This window comes from Barbus barbus (genome assembly GCF_936440315.1).
Source record: "Barbus barbus genome assembly, chromosome: 11".
Classification (NCBI taxonomy): Eukaryota; Metazoa; Chordata; class Actinopteri; order Cypriniformes; family Cyprinidae; genus Barbus; species Barbus barbus.
In genome coordinates this window covers 23,259,472-23,285,932 of record NC_136739.1, presented here as the reverse complement: position 1 = coordinate 23,285,932, position 26,461 = coordinate 23,259,472, and the positions used below count along the sequence as shown (strand labels likewise).

At 38.1% G+C, this 26,461-nt stretch overlaps 2 protein-coding genes across 5 annotated transcripts; both read right to left on the bottom strand.

Annotated features, from left to right (window-relative positions):
* Nucleotides 1–1,370: 1,370 nt before the first annotated feature.
* Nucleotides 1,371–9,752, bottom strand: LOC306877197 (calcipressin-1-like). 3 transcript variants are annotated; one of them, XM_079428788.1, is made up of 6 exons: nucleotides 9,673–9,752; nucleotides 9,324–9,437; nucleotides 4,624–4,906; nucleotides 3,535–3,708; nucleotides 3,045–3,204; nucleotides 1,371–2,807 (listed from the first exon to the last, which is right to left on the bottom strand). In XM_079428788.1, the coding sequence occupies exons 3-6, from the start codon at nucleotides 4,708–4,710 to the stop codon at nucleotides 2,632–2,634; spliced, it is 597 nt and encodes a 198-aa protein (XP_079284914.1). In that variant the 5' UTR covers nucleotides 4,711–4,906; nucleotides 9,324–9,437; nucleotides 9,673–9,752; the 3' UTR covers nucleotides 1,371–2,631. The 3 variants fall into 3 exon arrangements, with proteins under 3 accessions (XP_079284914.1, XP_079284912.1, XP_079284913.1); XM_079428786.1 differs by lacking the exon at nucleotides 4,624–4,906 and having other exon boundaries at nucleotides 9,324–9,752; XM_079428787.1 differs by lacking the exons at nucleotides 9,324–9,437; nucleotides 9,673–9,752 and having other exon boundaries at nucleotides 4,624–5,419.
* Nucleotides 9,753–10,300: 548 nt separating this feature from the next.
* LOC306877196 (uncharacterized protein) lies at nucleotides 10,301–20,938 on the bottom strand. 2 transcript variants are annotated; one of them, XM_079428785.1, is made up of 8 exons: nucleotides 20,820–20,938; nucleotides 18,696–18,786; nucleotides 18,095–18,287; nucleotides 17,928–17,998; nucleotides 15,334–17,799; nucleotides 14,776–15,212; nucleotides 12,281–12,364; nucleotides 10,301–12,077 (listed from the first exon to the last, which is right to left on the bottom strand). In XM_079428785.1, exons 2-8 carry the CDS (start codon nucleotides 18,721–18,723, stop codon nucleotides 12,075–12,077), a joined length of 3,282 nt encoding a protein of 1,093 aa, XP_079284911.1. In that variant the 5' UTR covers nucleotides 18,724–18,786; nucleotides 20,820–20,938; the 3' UTR covers nucleotides 10,301–12,074. The 2 variants fall into 2 exon arrangements, with proteins under 2 accessions (XP_079284911.1, XP_079284910.1); XM_079428784.1 differs by having other exon boundaries at nucleotides 18,696–18,828; nucleotides 20,820–20,933.
* Between the last annotated feature and the right edge of the window lie 5,523 nt (nucleotides 20,939–26,461).

The following is a 26,461-nucleotide window of genomic DNA, read 5'->3' as shown; positions in this document are numbered from 1 at the left end:
AGGAGAGGCTAAACTAGCCCAGTCTTTAGCTATATACTGATGATATGGATCCTGTGAGTTCTCCACCTTCTTTGAGCGAATATAGCTGAACATGATACCAAAGGTAAAGAAACTAAAGAGTCCCACCATCAGACAGATGTAGATCATGCCATGACCTTTATCTTGGACCGGAGCTCCACTCAGATGCACAGGTGGATGATGTGGTGGCGCATACGGAGCTGCTCCCACCACCCATGTCTCATTAATGTAGTGCTGCAACCAGGATACCAGCAGAGTGTGGACATCTGTGTAGTTCAGCTCTAGCATTTTTCCCCACTGTTGATATAGATACTGAACTCACTATATAAATACAGATATGGAATCCATCATTTGCTTATTTTTTAGGAATATTTATATATTGCCAAATATATACAACCAATCAAGTGTTTGAACACATTTGATTGAATTTGGTTCTCATGATCTAAATAGATTGGTTCTCATGATCTAAATGCTAAACCAATTTTTGTAATTATATATTGACATTTTTAAAGTTTGTTTGTTTTTTTTTTAAAGAAATTCCATTTAATTTTAAATAATGAAATTATTTTTAATTTACTTTTATTCAGAAATTGTGCATTAAAATGATCAAAAGTGACATTGAAGGCATTGATAATATTACAACATATTTAAAAATAAATGCAGTTCTTTTTATACATAAAAATATTAAGCAGCAAAGCAGTTTTCAATATTTTTCATGGTCAAAACAAAGCAGTCCATTATAAATGTACAAACTGATATTGATATTTAAGCAGGTGAGAAAGGTATATAATATAAAATAAATATAACAGACATACCTTATAGTTTTTGGTGGTAATGGGAAGTTTTCGTTTAATGCAAAAGAAGACAAAAAGTGTCGCAGATCTTTCCTGCTAGTCTCCCTGTAGCTCTTCTAGAAAGAAAAAAAAAAATCACTAAGGAAGACAGGACAGCATCTGAGATCATGGTTCCACCCCATTATGAACAGAGAGAGACTTATTCAGAAGGATACAGTCCTCTCAAGATGTCAACAGCTTTAATGAATCTAAAACACGTCAAGGTCATCAGCTTCAACATGGAGAAAGTCTGGGTCTGAACATAAGTCTAGCTAACCAATGACGTGGTCAGATCCTGCGCGGATCAGCCCCAGCCCTAATTAAATGCCAATGTGGGAAATAATTATATTTTTGAATGCATCTTTTTGACTTTAACAAGCTAGTTAAAGGATATGTTGGTGGAGATGAGCATGAGTCACTGGGGACTGTAGATATTTCTATCAACTCTGTCAGCTTGACCTTCATGTTGAATAACTCCACAAGTGGGAACAATGGTTTACATTGAGACAGCCAGGCATTCGAGACTCACAGATTTTATTTCAAGGCAAAAAAAAGAGACATCACCTTGAAAAGTCCTCGACTTGCGTCATTACTGCGATACCAGCATACTGGATGAACGCTGACTCATCTTTTGAAAATGGCTAAATGCATAAAACTCAAGAGGCATGTGGGCTGAAAGTCAGAACACTTACAATTTTGCAGACTAAAATACAATTTCGCTTTTTTTTTTTTCTTTTAAAGGGTAAAAGGACATAACACGACTTTGAAGAAAAAAACATTTTAATGACATGTTATGGCTATTATTTATGTATGACAGGACAAACACCCAAGCCATTGCCAAGTCAGTGACATTTTCAAAACAAAGTAAAAAACAGCATATACCATTATATACAGACATAACAAACAGTAAAAGGCATCAAAAATACATTATTAAGCTCAATGTAATAAAATCAATTGGTGTTCATCCTGGTAAAGTGTGTAACAGTCTTCCATCAAAACTAATTACAGTGTTATGGTCCTACAAATGACTCAAGTGCATGAATTTGAGGACCATGCTTTTCAGTACATCCTAACGGATAAAGAACTACTTTGGGCCATTTTGAGTCTTTTCTTTTAAGAAGACAGTTTTATTAAAATGACAGTTCTGTTAAAACAGTGGACTCTTGTATAACTGAATCTAAAGCTCTATACATCTAGACAAAAAATAAAAGAGTATACGAAAGCACTTAATCGTGATTCGTAATTTAGAAACATGCTGAGGCACATGGTGGAACGAGACTTACAATTGCCATATGAATGGGAAAAATCACCCCCTAAATTTTATGTCAAAAATATTTACTTCATCGTCAGCATTTACTCTAGTTCCAGTAATCTCGCACAAGTATTCATTAAATAAGAGCCTGAAAATATCAAGCTAAACTAAGAAGAAATAAACTAATCATATTATTACACCCACTGGGATTCAACATGCTTCCCAAAATACAAAAACACTACACAATAGGAGACCCATGTTCTCCACGGCCACAATTACCAACGAAAGCATTCTTGAAAACCCCCAGCCTGCAGAAAAATTAGTCACTCTACCATCGAATGCATGCAATGAACCCCTTTGCCCTGTGAGATGGTGGACATATACGTTATGTCGTTCCTCACAGGGCTGAGGTTCTGTCTTAAGATGTCCTATAGTGGTCTGGAGGACCAACTGCATGTCATGGCAGATCCCAAGAGGGTCCTGTTATAGTAAAGCAAAGATTATGTCACAACGAGAGCTTCCCTAAGCTCACTGCATGACAGAGGGACTGTATTCTGGTCGACGGGTCTGGACGATTTTTGGACGTGGACTTGTGCCTCCATCCATTTCCTCCTCATTTCCTGAGCTTTCTTGATTATTTTCGCAAACATGAATAACCACGCTGGGAGTGGTGGGAGTTCCTGGTTGGAGTTCATACTTTTCACCTGTCGAACAGACAGAATTTATTATTAGATGTGTAAAGCAGGTCAAATTAAATTAATAATTTATGCACCGACCTATTTTTTTTTTAAGAATGGAACATTGGTGGTGGTTGAGGAGAGACCACCCCTCATGATTGTAAAACGCTTTGAGTGTACAGCTATACACAATAAAGCTCTATATAAATGCATCATTCATTCATTCATTCAGAAAAGGATTAAATTTAGGAACACGTTTCGTACCTGGCCCTAGTCTGGCGATGGCACACAGAAGGTCGTAGTTAATGACAGGTGTGGCGTCCTTTGACTGCTCCCAACCAACAGGAGGCGACGTTGGAGGGGACAGGAGGAACTGCTTATCTGGTTTAGGAGGTTCCAGGTGTGGACTGCCAATGTGCACAGACTAGAAAGAAAACAAGGTGGAAAAAGATAAGTTTTTTGTAATAATCAGGACACTATAGCCCTATCCAGGTGTGATAAAATAAACAGTAATATTTAAGGAATAACGCACAGTCAAGTTGGTCATTATTGCAAAGTTAACCCTGACTCAAAAGTGGAAATACATTACAGTTTAGAGGTCATTATACAATTATATATATATATATATATATATATATATATATATAAAATAAAAAATAATAATATGATTATTATTCAACAATATAAATTTATTATATGCAGCATGTATATATATATATATATATATATTTAGCCTACATTTAAAGTGACATACCTGTGCAAAATAGAGTCGCACTTCCCTGCCGTTGAAGTCACTTTTGTGCAGTTTTGCTCTTGCCTCTGCAGCAGCCAGAGCATTGGTGAAGTTAATTCTCACTCGACGAAAACTCTTAAAGAACTGGAAAGTAACGTTTCGGTCGAAGGCACGGAATAGATCCTCAAAACTTGCCTGTGGATGAGAAGAAAATATCTCAAGTGAATAGAGTTGACTTTACATCTTCATGGAAACAGAAATTAAGAAAGGAACATTTTGCATGTGACTCAGGAGCACACAAATAAACATTGCCTGTGGAGCAATCCGAGGTCAGGTTTTAAGTGTGCCCCCATTTAGGCTCTAAGTCAGACTGGCAACCTTTCTAACCAGCCTTAAGCCTAAACCACTAGATTACCCACCACCCCGTGGTGAGCCTGCGCTTCAAAGACATTATAGTGCCGAATCCATTTAGCTTGTTTTTGGGGATGCTGCCAGATTGATATTCAGTAAACGCTTCTATATTAAACCGTACTGACGCACATAGTACTAATCTAATACACATCCTAAAAATGACCACGTCTGTCAGTGCTCGGCAAGATATTGGTTTCCAAGGTAACAGAGACTTACTGCATGCTGTGAACACGCAAACGAACCTGACAGAAATAGTCCTGATGGACCATTTCAAGCTATGCAGAGATTTAATAGAGTATGATCCACAAATCCTGGTTTATTCCTATTGTGCATAGGTGTAGTGTGCGTAAGAGCTTACGTCAGATACAAAACCCCCAAACTGTCCAGCCAAATGCTCATTAAATGTTCACACAGCATCTTATTCCATGACCTAACCACTACTACCACAACCAATCAACTAGATCATGAGCTAAATACATATTTCATACATAATTAGGTCATTTAGTCAACCACAAACCACACTGAAAGCACAAATCAAGTTGGTATCACTAAAGACGAGATCGTATGAGGAATTCAAGTAACTGTTGGATAGCTTTCTATCATCCGTTCTATCATCTCATTCATGGCTTTCTAGCAGTTTGACTTCCAGCATTTAAAGCTACTTTGATATTGTAAGGCACCATGTCAATGAAGCCTTACCCTTTGCTCAGGTCTGTTAAATATATCCAGATCCTCCAAGGAAGCGATAAGGCAGAAAGGGTTACACTTCATGGTTTTCAGGTGCATGACTGAAGCCCGTTGACGGATCCTCCGCAGGACTTGAGAGGTTAGAGAATGTAAAGGGCAGGAGGGGCTGAGACGTGTTCGTTTTGCCTTCCCCAGCGTGAGGACACGAATGACGCCTGCTTCAGGAAACAAATGCTTCGAAATCACCTTCTTCGCTTCTGCTTTTCTTCCTGTCCTTCTCAGACCAGCAGAGAGCCTAGAGCGTTTTCACAAAGGAAATGGGTCAAACTGAGCAATGCACAGAAAATAACCCCCCCTGCGTGGTCATGTGACACTGCTTTGTTGAGACAGAATCTTCTGGAATGGTCTGTGCTCCTACACCACCGATCAAAAGTCTTGAAAGCTTCGTAAGACTGCAGCTCACTCATCCGTCTCCTTTTATATAAAAGCACCTCTCAGCTGCACAACAACAGGCTCCACCCACTGCAGGGGAGGGGTGACTCGGCTTGCAGGCTCCACCCCACTTTCCCATTCTGTACCGAAACGAATGGCTCTGCTGACTAATCACAGACTCACAAACACACACACCCTGAGAGTGCATGTCTTGGAAACTATGCGCCACTGCTTTCCATGCAGCTCAGATCCAGTTCGGCCAATTTCTGCTCGATTCAGTCATACCATTTCAGAACACGCAGTGTGGTAAAACAATGATCTGTATCGCTTATCTCACAGTAGGTCTCTTTCATGCTGCCCCTCCCATCATGATGGAAAATCTAAATCAGCTGAGCTGGGCAGAAGGGCAGCTGTGTTATCAAGCACTCCCCACAGCATACTTTCCATGGGTGTTCGTTTTCTCCTGTCTGACTCCAGGGGCAGTGGATTTGTCCCGTTATTATTGAAGAGCAGCTTTTTTAAGTGTTATCTGTTTAAGTGGCATTCAGTTATCACATCTGGCTTATTTTTAACACGTCTGCATGATGTTATTTTCTCAGAGTCTCACAAGCAATACAAACATGATCCATATTCTCTCAGTCTCCTGTGTACACACAACTATACTGAAACTGATGATGGTGCATCTGATGCACAGAGATTATCTGTAATTCTATATCAAGGTAAACATATCCTCTACATTTAAAGGATTGCTAACACTATTAAACAGAAGTTCTCAACCCAAGAAATAGGTCACAGAACTGTGGGTTGTGGCCAGTAGAACAAAAAATAATGTTATAATTAAACAATATAATAAAATGCAAATAATAACACTTTGACACAATAAGCACAAACAAACTGTGTTGGGTGACCGCAATTTGCTAATGATGATTAACTTAGTTATTATCTGCCATCAATGTAATGGAAAATAAAAGCATCTGCTGTCACTTTGGCAAATGTGGTCATCATCAAGAAATGTGTGTATAGGTGGGATATGGGTCATGGCACAAGGTACAAAGAGCAAGATAATAATAGTCAAAACTGACCTGAGGTTAAGGTCAGGACTTGGCTCCATATCAAGTTTTCAGTAACTATGAGCATGACTTTTCAACAGGCTGATATCACCTACTTGTCCACTTAAAATGGCACACTTCATATTTTGAAGTACCAATTCAGGAAGTGGGTTCCAACTTTCTAAATGAGTCAGTGTTTTGTTTACAAGACCCTAGCTTAGGTTATGATATCAGAATGGGTTTGCTCAGGGAATGTCAATTCATCTGACACATTTAAGAGAACAGCTTACATTTTCCACTGACTACACACCCAGCTGAGTTTATGACTACTCAAGGGCCCATGTCGCACACAGCAAGTGTCAAAACTCCTTCCAGACTTTCCACAGAAAGTAACAACCAAAGTGGATTCTTTCATCATGAGACAACCAGCTGGCTATGAATAGCCCCTCAAACAAAAAACAAATTTTGACATTTATTGCTTCCAGAAAAATTAGACGGTGAAACTGTATTATTCAGAGGAAAATATTCCAGTAATAGTGAAACTAAATTAACTAAAAAAGAAGTAAATAAATTCAATGCTTGACAATAGACAAGAACTTGTTAGTCTGTACATGTGTAAGCTTGAATAAGATGTGTATCGTGAGCCAAGAGTATGATACATGTGACAAGAAAGTGATTTTTGGCTGTCCCTTTAAGACTTTTGACCTCATCCAATGTTAAATTGCCATTAGCTTGTGTTGAAAACCGCCTAAACAGAGGAAAAGCAGCATGCTCCAGGTGGATCACAAAACTGCGTGTTGTGCAGTAGTTTGTTTACGCCTGTGTGATGACACCACAATGATAAGTTCTGAAATTAAGATTGTTCACCTGAGCAGAGATGATGATCATCTGCATTATGGAGGTTTAAAAAAAAAAAAAAAAACAGCCACGTCAAAATACGAGCAAAGAACTGCTGAAAATGCAAAAAGAAACTGTGTGTTCCAGTGGAACTTGTGTACGAACATGCAGCCAATTAAAGTGTATGAGTGGCTTACCACAATTAAAGGAACAGTTTATACAAAAATTAAAAAAATGTGTCATTATTTACTCCTCCTAAAGTAGTTTCGACCTGTATTCTAAAGAAAAACAAACAAACAAACAAAGAAGCATGTTCGTAACCAAGCAGTTTTGATGACCCTTAACTTCCACTGCATGACCAAAAAACAATCGATATTAATCAAAACATCTTATGGAAGTCCATATGGACAGAAACCCGCATTTCAAAATTTCTTCTTTTGTGTTCAACAGAAGAAAGAAACATTACATTTTTGAGTAAATATCCCCACAATTTAATTGATATGCAATTATATAGCCTATGGTATTTACACCAGTTCCATACATTGCTCAAGTGTTCAAGAATAGAGATCAATATACTTGAGAATCTACCATTGAAAAGCTCTACTATACTGAATGACCTCTAACTGAATATTTGTGAGGCTGACCCCCCACCTCTATGTATAAGTCTATGGTGGTAACATGACCTTCTTCTCCAATCATATTTGCATCCGCATTGTAATATGTGTCCTAGAACTTGCTTCCTGTTTCCACATCGCAAAACACAACGGAACAGATTTTCCATTTTTTCTCCATTCTCAACAGCAGACTATTTTCCTATCACTATTATGCTCTCATCCCATTTCCATTTAACTCGAGGTTTCCATCCTATTTGGAAAACTGCACACACCAGAAACCTGTTGCCTAAGCTCGAAAATAACCTACTTGTGCTATAGACAACTTCTAGTCTTTGGACATAAGTGTTTGCTTTATTGTGTATTACGTCTCAAAATCTCCTTAACAAATGCTAATTTATCATGAGACAAACTGACAAAAACCTGTTGTGCATCACTGTTGTAAATCAATCTCTGAGTTGAACTTTATGAAAAAGGGCAGGAGAAACAACAGGTAATTGCTCTACATTATAATAACAATGTCTACAACTTGACTTAAGGCTGTCTGATGGCCAGGATTTGTGTAATACCTCAACAAAGGTGACGTCAAGTGGAAAATTTCTTCAGCCAAGACAAACAACACCTAGTCACCACTGCAATGTCATAATCATCTTGTAGAAAAATGGCAAACAAATGAGAGCGATATGCTTTGTTATTTATTCCTTTGTTTATTCACTCAGCTACTTGACTTGTAAAGCACTTCAATATTTCAGAGCTAAACTCAAGGGACATAGCGGGTATATAATACGTCTCCATTTCCTGAAAGCACGGCTACTACTTCAATACATCATAAACTGACGTTAAACAAATTATGGAGGACGTATGTAAGGCTACACTTTCAGGACAAAGAGTCTATTCAGCTAAATGATTCTTTTTGATACATGATATGGAACAAAACCACACAAAAAATCTGGATCGATTCAAACACTTTTACAATGACAATGTTATTTCCACAAGTTCCTGTTTTCCTTTTTTACAATGAGGAACAAAGATGGTGTTAGGGAAACTGAAGTCACACCACTGATGTCCAAATTTCCATAAAGATTCCAAAAACTAAGAGGTTACTAGTTGTGACACTATACCAACAAAAAAAGGCAGTCTTTTCCAAGTTACAGACATTCAGGTTCAACCATCTAACGAATGCCTAATCCTCAAATTTGATGCTTGCATCATATCATTAGGAAAAAGATTATATCTTCTTATGGCCCATTAAATAAGATTACTGTGAAGATTATGCAGTATAAAGTCCCATGTCGCAAAGCAAGTTATCTCTAGAGTTCAGTCAACAGATCTCAATCCAACAGAGCATCTTTTGGACAACGTGGAAATACATTTGCAATATGAATGTGCAGCCAATATGCATTTTTTTTTTTTGCATTTGATAACACAATGTCAAACCAAGTAAACAAATGATGCGTCTAAAACATTTTTTCTGTAGTTCATCACATTAAATATGGACATGTACACTAAATGTTTGACAAGAAAGAGTCCATACAGTTGATCTATTGCTTAATAATCTAAAATGCGTTTTGTGAGATATTTTGTTTAAAAAGTGTGCTGATACTCTTTCTTTAACATAACTTATATGCTACTTTGATATTTTGTTATTCAATGCAGTGACTTGTTTTAATAATATATGAACATTTCATTCCTTAAATGCATCTGTACGCGGGTCATACATATATGTCTGGCCTAAATATGATTCTCGAGAGGGCTACAGGAGTGTGGATTCAATATTACTTACTCTTAATGGGGTTTCAATGGCAAAAACATCCACAGGAACTTTCCAGGCCACCAGTGAATCAGTCAGGTCTGTAAAGCGCACGTCCACGGTGGCCTCACTGTCATTATTCGACCGCTGCATAATGTAAATATGGGAACAGATAGGAAACTAACGTTACTGTCCAGGTCGTAAAATAAGTTTAATTCCTACAGAACTGGTGATAATCATATGTCGTGACAAGCTAAGCTATCTGTCAATTCCGTATGAAAATGTCACTACCCTTAAACGAGTCACGCTCACTTTGACGTGTTCAATTGTTATTTTTAACTTGAACCTGTTTAACCTGAGTGTGATAAAAAAAATAAGTCACCTTATTTCACAACCCTTCATTTTTCAGAAAGCAGTAATCGACGTTAAAATTCGTCAACTTCCCGTTTCCTTTTTCGACATATTCATTTATTCCAGCAGGGGGCGGTAATTGCAGTATAGAAACAAGTTGCATAAAATATGATTTAAACCACTGAGAGGGGAATTTTATTAACTAATTATGGGTTGACCGTTTACTTTCCTTCTATGAATTGCACACTGGACGGCTATTAAGTTTGCTATTCGAAAGACGAATCGTCCTTTGAATCAAATTATCAGGACGTGTTTGTCTTATTCAGAATTGAAGCAAGTTGTACACTAAAATGTGTAATCTTTTAAATACAATATAAGCTCTAGTCGGGCCTCTCAAACAGATAGCAATTCCATTTGTTGATATTGTAGAGCTAAAAATTACCGAATGAACAAAATTTTGACATGCAAGCATTTGTGAAAGGTTTTGTATAATATAGACTTTACATTTACCTGAAAAGAGATGTACTAAGTAGCTAAAGATATGCTGTCCTTGATAATATACAGGACTTATAACGTTGTTAATCACTGGTACATAATTTATTTTGATTTAAATTTAGATTTTTTACAATATAACTGATTAGAAAAGAAAACACATTTTCAAAAGTCATGTAGATTGTTTCCTTTAATATTTGAAGTTGCATTATATACAAAGTGTGTGCCATTATATTTCACAATGTGATGGAAAGGATAAAAATGCTGTCAAAACAGAGGATGTTTCACATTTATGCAAGGAATGTGGGCTGGTACCTTAGATGCAGAAGAACTTTTTTCATACTATCCTTAAGGAGACTTCAACATGGCCATATTCATTTCATACATTTTATAATTAAAGGGATAATTCAGAAATGAAGATTATGTCATCATTTACTCATGCTCATGTTTATCCAAACCTTCAAAATCTTATTTTGTGTTCTGCATAAAGTCAGTCATCCAGGTTTGGAACAACATGATGGTGAGTAAATGATGACAATTTTAATTTTTTGGGTGAACCATCCCTTAAAATGAACAATAACGGCAAAACGAAATATTATAATTCACAATACTTAAATTTGGACAATACAGTGCCAAATCTAAAGCTGTTTGGAACATCCCATCATGTTGAACACTCTTTTTAACCATTAATCTTTATGTGTCGATCTTAAGAGTTAAATATTTTTAAGTGAATTAGTAGGAGCTGTGACATCACATTTCTTTTTAGATAAATTGGTAAAGTGGTCTCCACCATAGAACACAGTGGAGGGGAGAGGTAAAAAAAACGGACAAAATGCACACCTACACAATATACAGTACATGTCTAAACAATCTTTTGCAAATCACATGCATTTTAATCCCCCTTATCTAGAATAGTTATGGGTGACATTCTCACTCCTGAAAATACAGCATCCCACCCTGCAGCAATGCTGGGTCAAATATTTCAGTCACAAAGATAAAACAGCATTGTATACCACACAACTGCATCATGGTCTGTCGTTTACAAGGATGCACTAAAAATGAGAAAAGAAACCCTTAGTCTCATCAATGAGTGACATTTTCTGTGATTTTTTTTTTTAGATAAAGACAGACCACAATGTCAGTTACTGGCAAGCAGCACAGCAAGGTTTAACCAATGTAACTAAAAGAAAGACTATGGTCAGAACCCTTACAATGCACATCAATGCAAACATCATCTGTTATATAGCAGTCAAGTACAGCCACAACTCTGAACCTCAACATTTAATTTGCTTTAAAAGTTCACAAAAGTGTTAAGGAACAAACAATTCTCTTCACCAATGTATTTAAACAAGTGATTAACACTTCATAAATTTTAAGAGACAGGAAAAAAAATACTCCTAAAATAATCATGTATCTGTATGTTAACAGAAAGCTCTGAAAGTGTGTACCAACAGACCTGACGTGATCTAAACTGCACCCCAAAATCTGTTCTTTTTCTTTTAGGTACACCTATAAATCTGAGTTTAATCTACCAGAGGGTCCTTCTTTATGGTATCAAGAGGCACCATGTGTAGTGAAGGTAAAAACAAGCCTTGAAAGCGAAATGTTTCACTGTCAGTCTGGGTAGGTACTATGTCTGTTTTACACTTTACCTCCTTAGACATACTGAATGGTCTAATATGGTAGTTTTTAGTCTATGGTAATAAAAAAAAAAGATTCCTGTAGCTTGCAGCTATTCCAACAACTAACAATTTAATGATAACTGAAATCAATGTAGCTTCAAGTGTCCAGATGCTCAAATGTCCTTCTCCTGTGAGCAAACAAAAGCCTAATTTACATGACGGATGCAATCCTCTGACAGAGATCATCCTTTTTCACAAATGCGAGCCACAGGTGTTCATCATCAGGACTATATACGAGATGCAGCAGAAGGATAGTGGGTTACTGCAAAATAGTTAAAAACATAAAACAAGAGGTAAATACCGGCAACCAAGACAGAAAATGTTTAAATTAGTTCAAAACGACAGAACATGATTAAATAAATAATCAATAAAACTGCAATTAAAATTTTGGCCAAGAACAATTTCACCATTCATTTTGTTTCAACACTTGCACATACTTTTGCTGCTTTAAGCATAAATACTCACCCGTGTCTCATCATCATCGTCATCTGATACATGAGGCCGTGCAATACTCATCTCCTCCTTACTCTCTGCAATCTGTTTACATTTCTAAAAAAAAATATATATGATTTGAAAAAAATTAGAACTTATAATAAAAGGATTGGTTTTGGCTTGGTAAGTTATGTTCTAAAAATCAGTGTATTACGCTCACCAAGGCTGCATTTATTTGATCAAAAGTACAGTAATACAGTATTATTGTGAAAAATTAATACATTTCCTTTTTGAATATATTTTTTAAATAATTCCTGAGATGGTAAAGCTAAATTTTCAGCAGCCATTAGCCCAGCCTTCAGTGTCTCATGATACTTCAGAAGTCAATCTAATATGATAATTTAGCGCTCAAGAAACAAGTCTTTTCTGTTGAAAACAGCAGTACTGCTTAATATTTTTGTGGAAACAGTAATAGACTTTTTCCAGGATTCGTTTTGAAGAATAAAGTTCAAAAGAACAGCCTTTATTTGAAATGGAAATCTTTTCCAACAATATAAAAGTCTTTACTGTCACTTTATCAATTTAATGCATCCATGTCAAATAAATACAGTTGAGACCAAAAGTTTACACCCCCTTTCAGAATCTGCAAAATGTTAACGGATTAGTTCACCAAAAATGAAAATTCTGTCCTTAATTACTCACCCTCACGTCGTTTCAAACCTGTGAGACCTCCGTTCATCTTCGAAACACAAATTAAGATATTTTTGATGAAATCTCCTTACACGATCAAGGTCCAGAAACGTAGCAAGGGGATCGGTAAAATAATCCATGTGACATCAAGGGTTCAACCGTAATTTTACGAAGCTACGACAATACTTTTTGTATGCAAAGAAAAAAAAATAACGACTATATTCAACGGTTCGTCTCCTCTACGTCAGCGTAGCTCCATTTTGGATTATATCCACTGGACGGAAACTGTGTACGTTCTTCTGTGTCAGCCGCATCGCACGGATACATCTTCTACGCATATTTACGCTTTGATTTGAACAACAACAGCACATCCGGTATGCAGCTAACACAGAAGAGTGTACGTAGTTTCTGTCCAGCGGATATTCTCCAAAATGGTGCTAGGGTGATGCAGAGGACACGAATTTGTATAAAGTCTTTTTTTTTGTCTTTTGTACACAAAGTATTCTCGTAGCTTTGTAAAATTACAGTTGAACCCCTGATGTCACATGGATTATTTTACCGATCTCCTTGATGCATTTCTGGAACTTGATCGTGTAAGGACCCTTTTCTGTCTATGGAGGGTCTGAGAGCTCTCAGATTTAATCAAAAATATCTTTTATATTTCAAAAATATGAAATTTGCGTTCCGAAGATGAACGGAGGTTTTACGGGTAAGGAACAACATGAGGATGAGTAATTAATGATAGAATTATAATTTTTGGGTGAACTATCCCTTTAATTAGTATTTACCAAAAATAAGAGGGATCATACAAAATGCATGTTATTGTTTATTTAGTACTGACCTGAACATTTAAGATGTTTACATATAGTCCACAAGAGAAAATGATAGTTGAATTTATAAAAAATGGCCCCGTTCAAAAGTTTACACCCCCCTCGATTCTTAATACAGTGTTCTTACCAGAGTAATCCACAGCTGTGTTTTTTTTTTTGTTTGTTTAGTGATAGTTGTTCATGAGTCCCTTGTTTGTCCTGAACAGCTAAACTGCCTGCTGTTCTTCAGAAAAAGCCTTCAAATTCTTTGGTTTTGCAGCATTTTTGTGTGTTGAACCCTTTCCAACAATGACTGTATGATTTTGAGATCCATCTTTTCACACGGAGGACAACTAAGGGACTCATTTGCAACTATTACAGAAGGTTCAAATGCTCACAGATGCTCCAGAAGGAAAAACCATGTATTAAGTATAAATATAAATTTTTGAACAGAATGGAGGTGTACATTTTTCTTATTTTGCCAAAATATCATATATTTTTTTAATTTAGTAATAGCCTTACTAAATCATAGTCATTGTTGGAAAGGGTTAAAATACACAAAAATGCTGCAAAACCAAAGAATTTGAAGGCTTTTTCTGAAGAACAGCAGGCGGTTTAGCTGTTCAGGACAAACAAGGGACTCATGAACAGCTATCACTAAACAACAACAAAAAAAACATAGCAGTGGATCATTCAGGTAAGAACATGGTATTAAGAATCAAGGGGATGTAAACTTTTGAATGGGGTCATTTTTTATTAAATTAAACTATCATTTTCTCTTGTGGACTATTTGTAAACATCTCTCTTATTCAGGTCAGAACTAAATAAACAATAACATGCATTTTGTATGATCCCCCTTATTTTGGACAAATAATTAATTTTGCAGATTCTGAAAGAGGGATGTAAACTTTTGACCTCAACTGTAAGTATTAACTTCTTACAAAATAAAATCTTACTGAACCCAGTATACGTACATATAATCTATGATTCACTGAGCAACTGGGATAGCAGTTCACAAACACATCTCACCTCTGTAAACTCCTTGATGCTAATGCTGTTAGCTTGTTGAGCCACTTTCCTCTTTACCTCCTCAATACTGGCCAGATTAGGTGTGGGTGTTGAAGGGGGCTTGTTGGTAATGGTAGGAAGTGGGGGCATCGGGGGCATAGAGGCCAGGGCACCCATATTTGAGAGAGCAGCAGTCATTGTCGCCGCAGTCATACTTGCCATGGCAGCATTCATTGTCATGTTTGGCATTGCAGGCATACCTGGTATACCCATGGGCAGATTCATAGGTAAATTGGGTACAGGCAGTGGCAGAGGCAAAGACAAGGGGGCTGGAGCTGGGGTTGGCAGAGGTAACTGTAGAATTGCCTTCGGCTTGAGACTTTCAGGTATGGGCATTCCGGCTTTAGCACACATTGCAGCAGCATTAGCCTTCGCAATCTCCAACAGTTGATCTTTATCTGTTTGAAGCAGCAATTAAAGAAAGTTATGTAGACAGACATTTCTTGCTATTGTTTTGAAGTCAACTTTAATATTATTTATGCTAACAAGAAAGGGGAGCCAAGCAAAGAGTATATTTACCTAGGTCAGTCAGACGTGGTGGCGTCTTGCTAGAACTACGTCGAGATCTTGAGGTGGACCTCCTCTTACGGAGTATCAAAATTGGTGAGTGGCTTGGTTCACGTTTCCATCGATCACGTCTATCAAAAGATCGTCCACGAAATGCTGGTCTCCTCCGACGTGAAACAGAGCGTGATCTTCTGGATCGTGACTGACGGGCTCTTGACCGTGAACGAGATCTTCTCTTTCTAGCAGGGGAACGGGACTTGGACCTCCTTTTTCGAGCTGGTGATCTAGACTTTGACCGTTTCCGCTTGGGGGATTTTGATTTTGAGCGCTTTGTTCTTGTGTGAGATTTCGATCTTGATTTTGCCCTTCGATTGGTTGATCTTGATCTTCTTTTCCGAGCAGGTGATCGAGATTTTGTCCTCCTTTTACGACTATGTGAGGGAGACCTGGACTTACGTTTTCTTACAGGAGACCTTGACCTCCTCTTGCTACTAACAGATTTCGACTTGGATCGCCTTTTCTGTGTGGACGAAACTGATCTGGAGCGCTTTTTTTGAACAGGTGACGTTTTGATGGAAGACTTTGATTCTTTTACTTTACTTGGTGAAGGTGATCGTGAGCTCCCTGATCGATCATCTTCATCTGATCTTGCAGTACCACACTGAGGAATTGGCTCTGAGGACAAAGATCTGGATCGGTCTGGTCTTCCTTCATATTCAGAGGGATTTTCAGGCTCTTCCTTGATTTTTTTTATTTGTGTGTCACATTCTGACGATGTTATGTCTTCATTTGATGGATTTTGCACAGATGCACATTCAGTAGTCACTGGTTTCCATCGACTTGACTCTGCTGTCCCCTTTACTTCTAAATTTTCCTCCACAGCATCCAAAATTAGCGGTTTAGTCTCTGAGGTTTCTTTTGAACTATTATCCTTTAAGGACGTTTCCTCTTTAGTCGGAGATTTAGAGTGTGCTTTCTTGGTAGGGGATATACTTCTATCTGATGACTGTCGGTCCCCGGAAATAGATCTTGATGTGCGTCTCTGAGAAACTGACCTTGACCGTTTGCTTTTTTGCTTTTTAGTTCTTCTTAATTTTGGGGATTCAGACTTTGAATTATGTGAAGATGTCCGTGACTTTGATCTTTTATGTCGTTGAGGAGATATTGACTCTGACATTGTGCTATGAGGGCTCCTAGATTTTGACCTCCTTTGACGGGCTGCAGGAGAACGTGACTCAGAGGGCCTGGAGCGTTGAGGGGACCGAGACTTACTTCGACATCCTGGGCTTCTTGAACCTGATCTTTTACAAGCGGATCCTGATCTAGATCTTCTGGTTTTTCTTATGCGTGATCTAGATCGCCTAAGAATCACAACGGATCTTGAGCGTGTTCGCCTTGCTCTTCTGACAGATCTAGACCTGGACCGCCTCACCCGAGAAACAGGCGTCCTCTTTCGAGAGCGGGACCTTGAGTGTCTTCCTCTCCGTACAGATCTGGACCGTGATCTTGAGTGCCGATTCTTCCGCCGAGAAATAGGTTGTTTTGATCTTGAGCGTGAACGTCTTGGTCTTCCAGTTGACCTAGATCTTGAGCGATGACCACGTCGTGGAGACCTAGTCCTCGATCTTTTGTTCCTTGTGCGGGACCTTGAGTCGGAGCGATATGCTCTTCTCCCTGAGAGCGACCTTGACCTGCGTCCAGTTTTCTTTGTTACTTTAGATGGTGACCGTTTTGAGGGAGACCTTGAGCTTTTTCGTTTTGTTCGATCCTTCCCACCAGAGGCAGACACAGACCTGTCCCTTGAAGAATATCTATCATTATGACGTCCTGATTTACTGGATAACTGTTTTGGAGTTCTAGAGCGACTGTGCTTAGATTTTTTCCCTTTAGTGTCTGATAGCGATTGTGACCTTGACCTGGAGAGGGAGAGTTTTTTCTTTTCTTTCTGATTCCCATTTGCTTCCTTTGAGATGTCCTTCTGCACAGCTTGCTCTTTGTGCACATTTTCTTGCTTAGGAATTATATCAGGAAGTTCTTGCGCTTTACTAAAACTTTCATGTTCACCAACAGCTTCCACTTTTATGTCCCTCTCTGCAATTAGTGCATGTGCAGTCTCAGGAGACATCTGTCTTATCCCTTCTAATTTTAAACTTCCTTCTTCTTCAGTGTGATCTGAAGTCATTTCTCTCTTTTTATCTTCCAATTGGGGTGCGTCATCTTTAGATTTTTCTTTTGGAAATGTAGCTACAGCGATAGGTGACTTCCCGTCCAACTTTAAAGATGTCACCTGCAATTTTTGTGATTGTTTGGAGTCTGGTTCTGATTCTGACCCTGATGCTGAGGTACTTGCCGATCTTGAGCGAGATGAGGACTTTTTCTCCTGCTTGTCCTCCTCTTTCCGTCTTCTTTTTTTCTTCTTTTTCCCAACACGATGTTTCTGCTTTTTAACCTTGGCATCAGCTTCCACATCACTGAGGTCTGTAAAGACACATATAATGTGCTTTCACTTTACAAATTTCAAATGAAAACTCACAGTAAATCGGTTTCAAATTGTGCATAAATATAACTTGCTAGATCGTCTGTTAATCGAGGAAACATGGACATACCTTCCATGCAGTTTTTTGTGGCATTTGCATGATCATCAGCCTCAGGGTTAGATGAGCCATCTTTTTTCACGCTGTAAAAAAGGAAAATATTTGCTTTTAATTTAAAAGAATCTAAAAGCATCAAGAAAAAAAAACATTCAGCGTTGCAAAGCAGCTAAACCTCTCACCTCGTTCTTGTTTGGGAATCGCCATCTGACTCTACTCCAGATTCAGAGCTACTCTCCTTTTCACCCTTGCGCTTCTTGCGTTTTTTCTTACTTTTGTGTTTCTTATGTTTCTTGTTTTTCTTTTTTGGGGTCTCACTCCCATCCTTTACAGTAATGACTTCAAACGGAACAGCAGTGTCAGATGGTTCATCATCTGTAGAGGTAACATACAATGTTTACAAACATATTTATGAGAATGTAATAACTACAGCATGAAAGAAGTGATCTCTAACAGTTATAAGAAAGTTATAATGTAGACATAGCTATATGTAAAAAATTGACACAGATAACTTTATAATATCCGAATCCCAAATATCACACTTATATCTAAATACATATACTGGGAATATCAGGCAAGTTATCTGAGAGAAAAATGTTGGAGAGGTCAGAAGCTGTCAGGTTAATTCATAATGTGACACTTCTGAAAATGCCTGAATATATGATAACATGGAAAGCACTTGTACCAACAATCAATGTGCCATTAGCAACTTTCCACATGATTAAAGCACAATGCTAAAACTGTTTGTGGCAGTATATAAAGTATTAAAACATTGTAACTTACCAGGACCGGTGTTTACGGCACACTCCATTTCAAAAACTGATTTAACTGAATCCCAGTCTTAATTTTTGTGATTATTTCTGTAGTCTTTGCTCTGTAAATCGGACACGAAATGCGTTAACCCTCTGTTTTCACTCTGAAATGAAAAACAAATACATATAAATTCAACCAACCAAAAACACCACAAAAAAAGGATGGTGGTGATCAAATGTTTTATGCAAACATTTTGTATTCTGTGATGCATTGTTGTTGTGAATTTTGCTTATGTCACCAAAGCAGTGAGATTCTGCAAGTCTTGTAAGCATCAGTTTGAATGGGCAGAAAATAAATCAAATCACCATATACCATTTCTTTCCAGCATGTTTTTTTGAAGTGTATTTATGAAATTATCCCTCTATAGAGTTATACAGCTCTTACAGTATATTGTGTTTTAGTAAAGAAAACATAATATGCATTAAAATACAATAAAAAAATATTTTTGATATATAGAAACATTGCAAAAAAATAATAATAATAAATGCAAAGCAGCCAGTAAAAATATGTTAAGTACAAATCTGAATTACTGGGCCAAAAACCTTAATGTTGTGCTCTGAAAATAATAAAAATGCTTATAATGCATCTTATATTAAGACATGAGAGGATGTTTTATGGGCTTGTTACATAATATCTGACCCACTTGTCTTCTTTGTACTCAATCAGCAGAGCTGTTGCATAATAACATCAGCCTGGCAAATCACTTTTGATTCTCACACGATTAAAAAAGATGACTTCAACCACTGAATCAGGCCTGCCTGATTATTATATAATTGTTGATGCTGCAGTAGGACACTGAATCAGTGTGACTAGGATAGTGGCTCTTAATGTGTCCCAAATTAAGTACATTTTAAATGACAGAGCTTCTATAGAACGATGACTGGAATTTCTCTACTTTTAGAACTGGTCATGTAAACTGGACTGATTAAAAATTCATCCCTCAACTCAAGGTCTTCTGATCACTTTCAGTCATTCAAACAAATTACCCCTAAGCATTACAAAAAATTATTAACTACTGGCCGTCACCGCTTTTTAAAAATCAGTTTTACCCAAAATAACAGATAATACAGTAATGCTAGGTTTTTTTTTTTTTTATCTACCTATATTTGTTTGACTATGATGGCTAGAAATATATGTCCCAATATATACACAACTATAGTTATCATGGAAAATCATAAGTGGTACCACACCCAATTACTAACCCTAAAAATCACTTAACGTTACCATGGAAACCAATTTGGCTCCAAAAGTCTATTCCTGCTTTAAAAAAATAATAATTTTTAAAACTTAATTTATTTGAACTCTTAGAATGTGTAAAATGTTCCTCTTGTTTGTTGACACTAGTGATTACCAAGTTAATTGTTACGTTAACAGTTAACCTAGTAACTTACAACGTATGTTGTAAATAAGTAAACAACCGACGGTAACAACTAGCACCACCTTAGGAACAAATGTAACTCAATGGGTGCAGTTTTTACGAACGGCCACTCAGACTCAGAAGCACACATATAAAAATATTACTACATTACATGGATGCTAGATGCAGTTAAGCAAACTGGCTAGCACGGTTAAGAGGGCGCACGAGACAAGTTGATTGTTTTGGTTTTATGCACCTTATGGACAGACAACATCTTTTTGTGAACGTTTCATTTTCATTACAACGTAACCATGCCTAATGTTAATATAAGCACATATAGTACTTCAGTACGTGTTTGTTTCCACGTTGTTTCATTCAAAAGACAGAATGGAGATGCGCTCCCGCGCGGCTAACTCAACACGCGCATCCCACAAAGGCTAACTCGACAAGCGTGCTCTGAAACGGCATTGCCTGCTCATTTACAGATACAATATAATCAATCCATTTGGTGCAATAATATTAAATTATGTGGGCGTAAAAAGTAATGATGCATTATAAACACGGCTGGATACGCGTCTCACGGACACGCGGACAAAGACTCGTTAGCTTGTATTAGCTTAGCATCCTACTCGCAACAGGCTTTACAACAAACAAACCGCGCAGCTCGGTCATTCCCATCGTATTCTTAAATTACTCCGCCAGAATTCTTGAGAAATATTTCACCCACATATACTCACTTGTGTTGTGGACTTCTTGATTTGTATCAGTTATGAAACCTCGGGAAAGTTGCTCGCTGTTGGTCGCCATGACATTCAGGGAACAGTCAGTCCGCCAGTATCCCAGAAACACTTGAAACAGGACCCCAAGACTTCTTCGCTCATCTGTCGCTGTATCTACAAGAACAGAGCGGCATCTAGTGTCATCCTACTGAATTCACATTCACAACTTCTCTACAGGTTTGACCAAAGCTACAATATCATTGCATATATATATATATATATATATTAGGCTTAGGCTAATATAGTTTGTTATATTTCAACTTTTTCGAGCCAGATAGATAGATAGCTTTTTATATTCTGTGGCAGTAAATACATTAAGTATTTGTTTTCCATGTAAATCAAACCTGGCAAAATATTATACCAGTTGAGCTACTGAAGCTGTGCAGAATATTCTTAATATTCTTAAACGGTGACAGTAAAGGTGTTAGTAATTAGCTAGTTCTTACTTTGGTTCACAATTCAAAAGGTTATTACTGGGTCTGAAAATGGTGTGGTAGCTAATTAACTAAGTAACGTTAACGTTTTATTGTAAATAATAGTTTAACAATTGTTGATATTTTATCAGAATTTGGACCCCATGCTATAACCGTAAATCTCTAGACTATCATTGTGCATTTTCTATGCGTTTGTAGTTTCCTGTCTAATTTGTGTCTGCATCTAGTTTGTGCAATATGCAAAAAAGTCAATAAAATAATATTTAGGCTTTTGAAATCTAGAAAACAGAAAACAGCAGCAGAGGCAAAAACATCAAAAAAATTCTTAGATGTTTGATGTTCTTGCCTCTGGTGCTCTTTGATAAAGGAATTCATAATTTATCTGTGAATATGCATTTGTTTTTGTTGAGGAAAAGTGCAAGGATGCACAAGAATGGAAAAGGGATGTTGCAGTTTCCTGCAGAGGGCAGCATGAGACCACAATGAGTGAAATATAATAGCTAAACCTTGTGGTAGATCAGGTGTAGATGCTCTTTCATAGGCAGCTCTTCTCTTTATTGCTGAAATGGCGCTTGATCCATATTTCTATGTAGACTCTAAATAGATTTTGACTATTTATGTTTAGTAAAATATTGTTGTCTTGTCAGACTTTGGTTAGAAGGAGAGAGAAGCCTAGCATTTTTAGTCTCATGAGATGTGCTTAAGCTAACTCAGCACATCTTTCATACAACATGTATTGTATGAGATCCCTTACTCAACAACAGCACAGCAATCCTGGTTCATAAGAAGTGCACAAACATTGATATGTTCTTGCAGTAAAAGTCTAAAGAATTACCAGGGTTTTGCAAAATTCAGTACTGAAAAAATATCTGTCAATCTGCCTGCCCGTCCATCGATCTATCCATCCATCCATCCAATTTTGAATTAGGCTTGTTTTAAAAATGCTTTTCAAGGTAAAACATTAAAACAGTATTGACTTCTTTGAATTTCATCAGTTCATTCATCCGTCTGTCTGTCCATCCATCCATCCATCCATCCACGGTATCTATCTGTCTGTCTTTCTGTCACACCTAACCTTCAAACATCAAAGTTTTATTCAAAACTTTTAAATATTTCAAATTTTCAGGTCAAATTTCAATACTTTAATTGGAATTTAAAGGTATTCTCAATTGATATTACAGATAATCTGATTAATTGAAAAACTGTATACTTTGTATTATATTAGGACAACTTTACTGAGAATTCTTAAAAAAAACGGTCACTAATAACCTTGTGGGTTATTGCTGATGTAAATGTATATGTAAATTAATGATATATAAAGCAAAGCACACCTTGACTGTGCAAGGACATGCAATATCATATAAAATCAACTGAGGGAGCACTTGCATTGTGCTGCAACATTTACTTCTTCCTCTGAATGAAAACAAGCAAGACCACTAGCAATTATGAGCTAAATGACACAAATAATCAGAACATAGCATTAAGCGTTTCATTTGAATAATTTTAGCAACCAGAAGCAAAGAACAATGTTCGAGAAGTTCGAGATGACTTGTGATGTTGAACTGGATTTCACTGAATAGTTAAGGTTGCTGAGGTTGTTAACTTATCTCCAAGTATTGCAGCAGTTGCCTAGGTAACAGTTTGAGTTTCTCCTATAAGCCTTGCAAGTGTTATAAAAGTCTCAGAGGTGAAAAATTGGAATACCCCCTAGAAACCTTTGGCAACATCTGCACAGTGATAGATTCTCAATACCTACCGCAATAGAAACAAGGAGCACGAAGAAGCTTCTCATGAGTCCATTTGCTGAGAAGAGACGAGTACTTCAGGTGTATGTGAGGACAAATCGCAGATGTTTAGTGCCCCCTCCACTAAGATTTTGTCTATTCAAACAAGCTCTTAATCTTTGTACACCATCAACACTCAAATTTTATGCAGCCAATGTATCAGGCGTCCTTGAAAAATTAAGAGGAGAACAGTTTATTTAAAGTCGTATGCAGGCCTCTGAATGAGTTTGAACAAATGACTAATTCCTGGAAGCATTAACTGATGTAATTTCAGGAGAGGCCATCTTTTCCACTAAGTTGTTTTTACAGCATGTGCATTATAAAAGCTCCCAAGAGCTAAATCAGATTCCATTTAGACTTTTTCTGTTGTTTTATGCTCAAATAGCACAATAATGGCTTGCTTTTAGGGCTGCAACACAACATGGAGTCATTTAGACATAAGACACACACTGTTTGTTCTCTGAGTCATATATGCTCCACACAGGGGCTAATCCAAGTATACTGCAGGGGACTGTCATTCTGTCCAGTTTGACACTTTAATTCTCACATTGTAACCTTTTGGAATGAATAACCTGTCAGACATTTGAGTTCAGCCTATAAAACAGATCAGTATCATAATAGCAGTTGCAGCTAATTTTGGCTTTTGATTGGCCCTTTAGTTTGTCATTCATATGATGTTCTGCAACACTTCAACAGTCGGTTTAAATCCCTTTAACAAGAGAAGTAATTTATGTCAGTTACACTCTTTAAATAGAGATATCTGACACACAGTTGCACTGTTCATTTACAGAGCATTCATATTTGTAGTGCCACTTATTGGCATGTTAAAGGGTGCTTTTAAACCTCCTCATATTAATTCAAGATTCAAGATTTTTTATTCGTCACATACACAATTATACAGAGTATAACCAGCAGTGAAATGTAAGTCAGGTCTGCTCCAAGGGCAGTGCAATTATATAGTATACAAATATTAAGAAAAAGAAAAGTAGAATAAAATAAAATAGAAGATAAAAAATATAAATATATATATAAATGTGCAGGTCAGTATGTTGTTGACTTAAATAGTAACATAAGAGGAATGTGCAAAAGAATGTGCAAAAAAGTTGTACAGGGTATTTAAATAGCAGCAATATGAGGTAGAAAAAATTATGAATAGCTTACTGATATAGTGATATTTACATGGAGTCAAGTGATGTTATGACACAGAGTTAGAGTTTAGGAGCCTGATGGCCTGGGGGAAGAAGCTCCTTCTAAGTCTCAGTTTTTGCCATCAGACTACGGAAGCGCTTACCAGATGGAAGCAAAGTGAATAGACGGTTACCAGGGTGATTAGAGTCCTTGATGATTTTGACAGCTCTACTTTTGCAGCGTTTGAGGTAGATGTCCTGCAGAGAGGGGAGAGCAGACCATGAGATGCGCTCAGCTAAGCGCACAACTCTCTGTAGTGCTTTTGGAGTCCTGATTGGAGCTGTTTCCATACCACACTGAGATGCACTGAGTCAATACACCTTCTATGGTCCCTGAATAGAAAGTTTTCAGGATTGCTGGTGAGACCCTGAATTTCCTCAGCTGTCGCAGGTGGTACAGTCTTTGCCTGGCTTTCTTAACCTGTGTTTGGATGTGTGTAGTCCAAGTCAGGTTCTTGGAAATGTTTACACCAAGGTACTTGAAGTTACTCACTCTCTCCACAGGGGTCCCACTTATCATAAGAGGAGTGTAGGGCCGCTGCTGTCTCTTCCTAAAGTCCATGATCAGCTCTTTAGTTTCGCTCACATTCAGAGAGAGACAGTTGTCCTGGCACCATGATGTGAGTCTCTCTACCTCATCCAAGTATGCGGTCTCATCATTGTTAGAAATGAGGCCCAGAACCACAGTATCATCAGCGAATTTGATAATAGATATGGAGCTGTGAAAGGACACGCAGTCAAGCGTGTAGAGAGAGTAGAGCAGGGGACTCAGGACACAGCCCTGTGGGGCTCCTATGTTCAGAGTGATGGAGTTTGAGGTGAACTGGCCAACTTTTACCACTTGAGGTCTGCCGGTGAGGAAGTCTTGAATCCAGTCACAGAGTGAGGTGTTTAGGCCGAGGTCTGTGAGTTTAGAAGCTAGCTTGATGGGGACTATAGTATTGAAAGCTGAGCTATAGTCAATGAATAGCAGCCTTACATAATTCCCATTGTTGCTGTCCAAGTGTGTGAGGGATGAGTGGAGGACATGAGAGATGGCATCGTCAGTGGATCTATTTGGGCGATAGGCAAACTGAAGAGGGTCCAAAGTAACGGGTATGGAGGAGCAAATGTGACTCTTTACAAGTCTCTCAAAAACCTTCATGACTATTGATGTGAGGGCAACTGGGCGATAGTCATTCAGGTAAGAGGGTTTATTGCTCTTAGGCACAGGGATAATGACAGATTTTTTGAATGAGGTGGGAACCACGGAGGTAGCAAGGGACTCGTTAAAGATAGAAGTGAACAAACCAGCGAGCTGATCGGTGCAGGACCTCAGAACACGGCCGGTTATCCTATCAGGTCCAGCTGCTTTCCTGACGTTCACTTTCTTTAGTGCCCTCCGAACCTCATCCGCCGACACGGTGATTACAGGATCATCGCTACTCTGCCTGCTGCTTCCTGACGCGCTGGACGGCAGAGTGCAATCGAAGCGGCCGTAGAAGATGTTTAACTCGTCGGCCAGCAACGGATCTGCTCTCACCACTGCGAAGGATTTGTTTCCGAAGGCACAGATGGTCCTCAGTCCCTGCCACGTCCGTCGAGAGTCATTGAGCTGGAAATGAGACTCAATTCTCTCTCTGTATCTGTGTTTGGCGGCTCTTACTGCGCGTCGGAGAGCATAGCACGATGCTTTGTACTCGCTCATATTCCCGGTCAGAAGAGCCTCATTGTAAGCGGCAGTGCGTGTGGACGCACGGATAGTTCTGTCCACCCACGGTTTCTGATTGGAGAATGTCCTAATAGTTATTGTTTCTGTAGCTTGCTCGGTTAGCGTGTTTACAAAGCTTAATACTACATCAGTGAACTCGCTGACGTCAGAAGAACTCGTCCGGAACATGTCCCAGTCGGACGTCATCAAGAGCCACCTGTAGCATATCTTCTGAGTGGGAGGACCAGTGCGTTACTACTCTCTGCACCGGGGGATCCTGAACGAGCCTTTGTTTATATTCCAGTGTGAGGAAAATGGCGGCATGGTCCGATTTGCCGGTAGTGAGCGGGCTTTGTAGGCATGCTTAAACTGAGTGTAGCAATGATCCAGTGTATTCGGTCCTCTAGTTGGACAGGATACATGTTGATAAAAGTTCAGCATGACCTGCCTGAGGCTAACTTTGTTAAAGTCTCCCGTGATGATAAAGGCAGCGTCAGGATGTTTG

What these genes read in the sequence shown, in the direction of transcription:
- LOC306877197 (XM_079428786.1), bottom strand. Translation starts at nt 9,443, where the DNA reads ATGCAGCGGTCGAATAATGACAGTGAGGCCACCGTGGACGTGCGCTTT. An exon ending in CCATTGAAACCCCATTAAGA is followed by an intron (nt 3,709 to 9,323) that starts GTAAGTAATATT and finishes TCTCATCCACAG; the next exon opens with GCAAGTTTTGAGGATCTATT. An exon ending in TGCGACTCTATTTTGCACAG is followed by an intron (nt 3,205 to 3,534) that starts GTATGTCACTTT and finishes TTTTCTTTCTAG; the next exon opens with TCTGTGCACATTGGCAGTCC.
- LOC306877196 (XM_079428785.1), bottom strand. Translation starts at nt 18,723, where the DNA reads ATGGAGTGTGCCGTAAACACCGGTCCTG. An exon ending in GATTCCCAAACAAGAACGAG is followed by an intron (nt 17,999 to 18,094) that starts GTGAGAGGTTTA and finishes CCTTTTTTACAG; the next exon opens with CGTGAAAAAAGATGGCTCAT. An exon ending in ACCACGTCTGACTGACCTAG is followed by an intron (nt 15,213 to 15,333) that starts GTAAATATACTC and finishes TGCTTCAAACAG; the next exon opens with ATAAAGATCAACTGTTGGAG.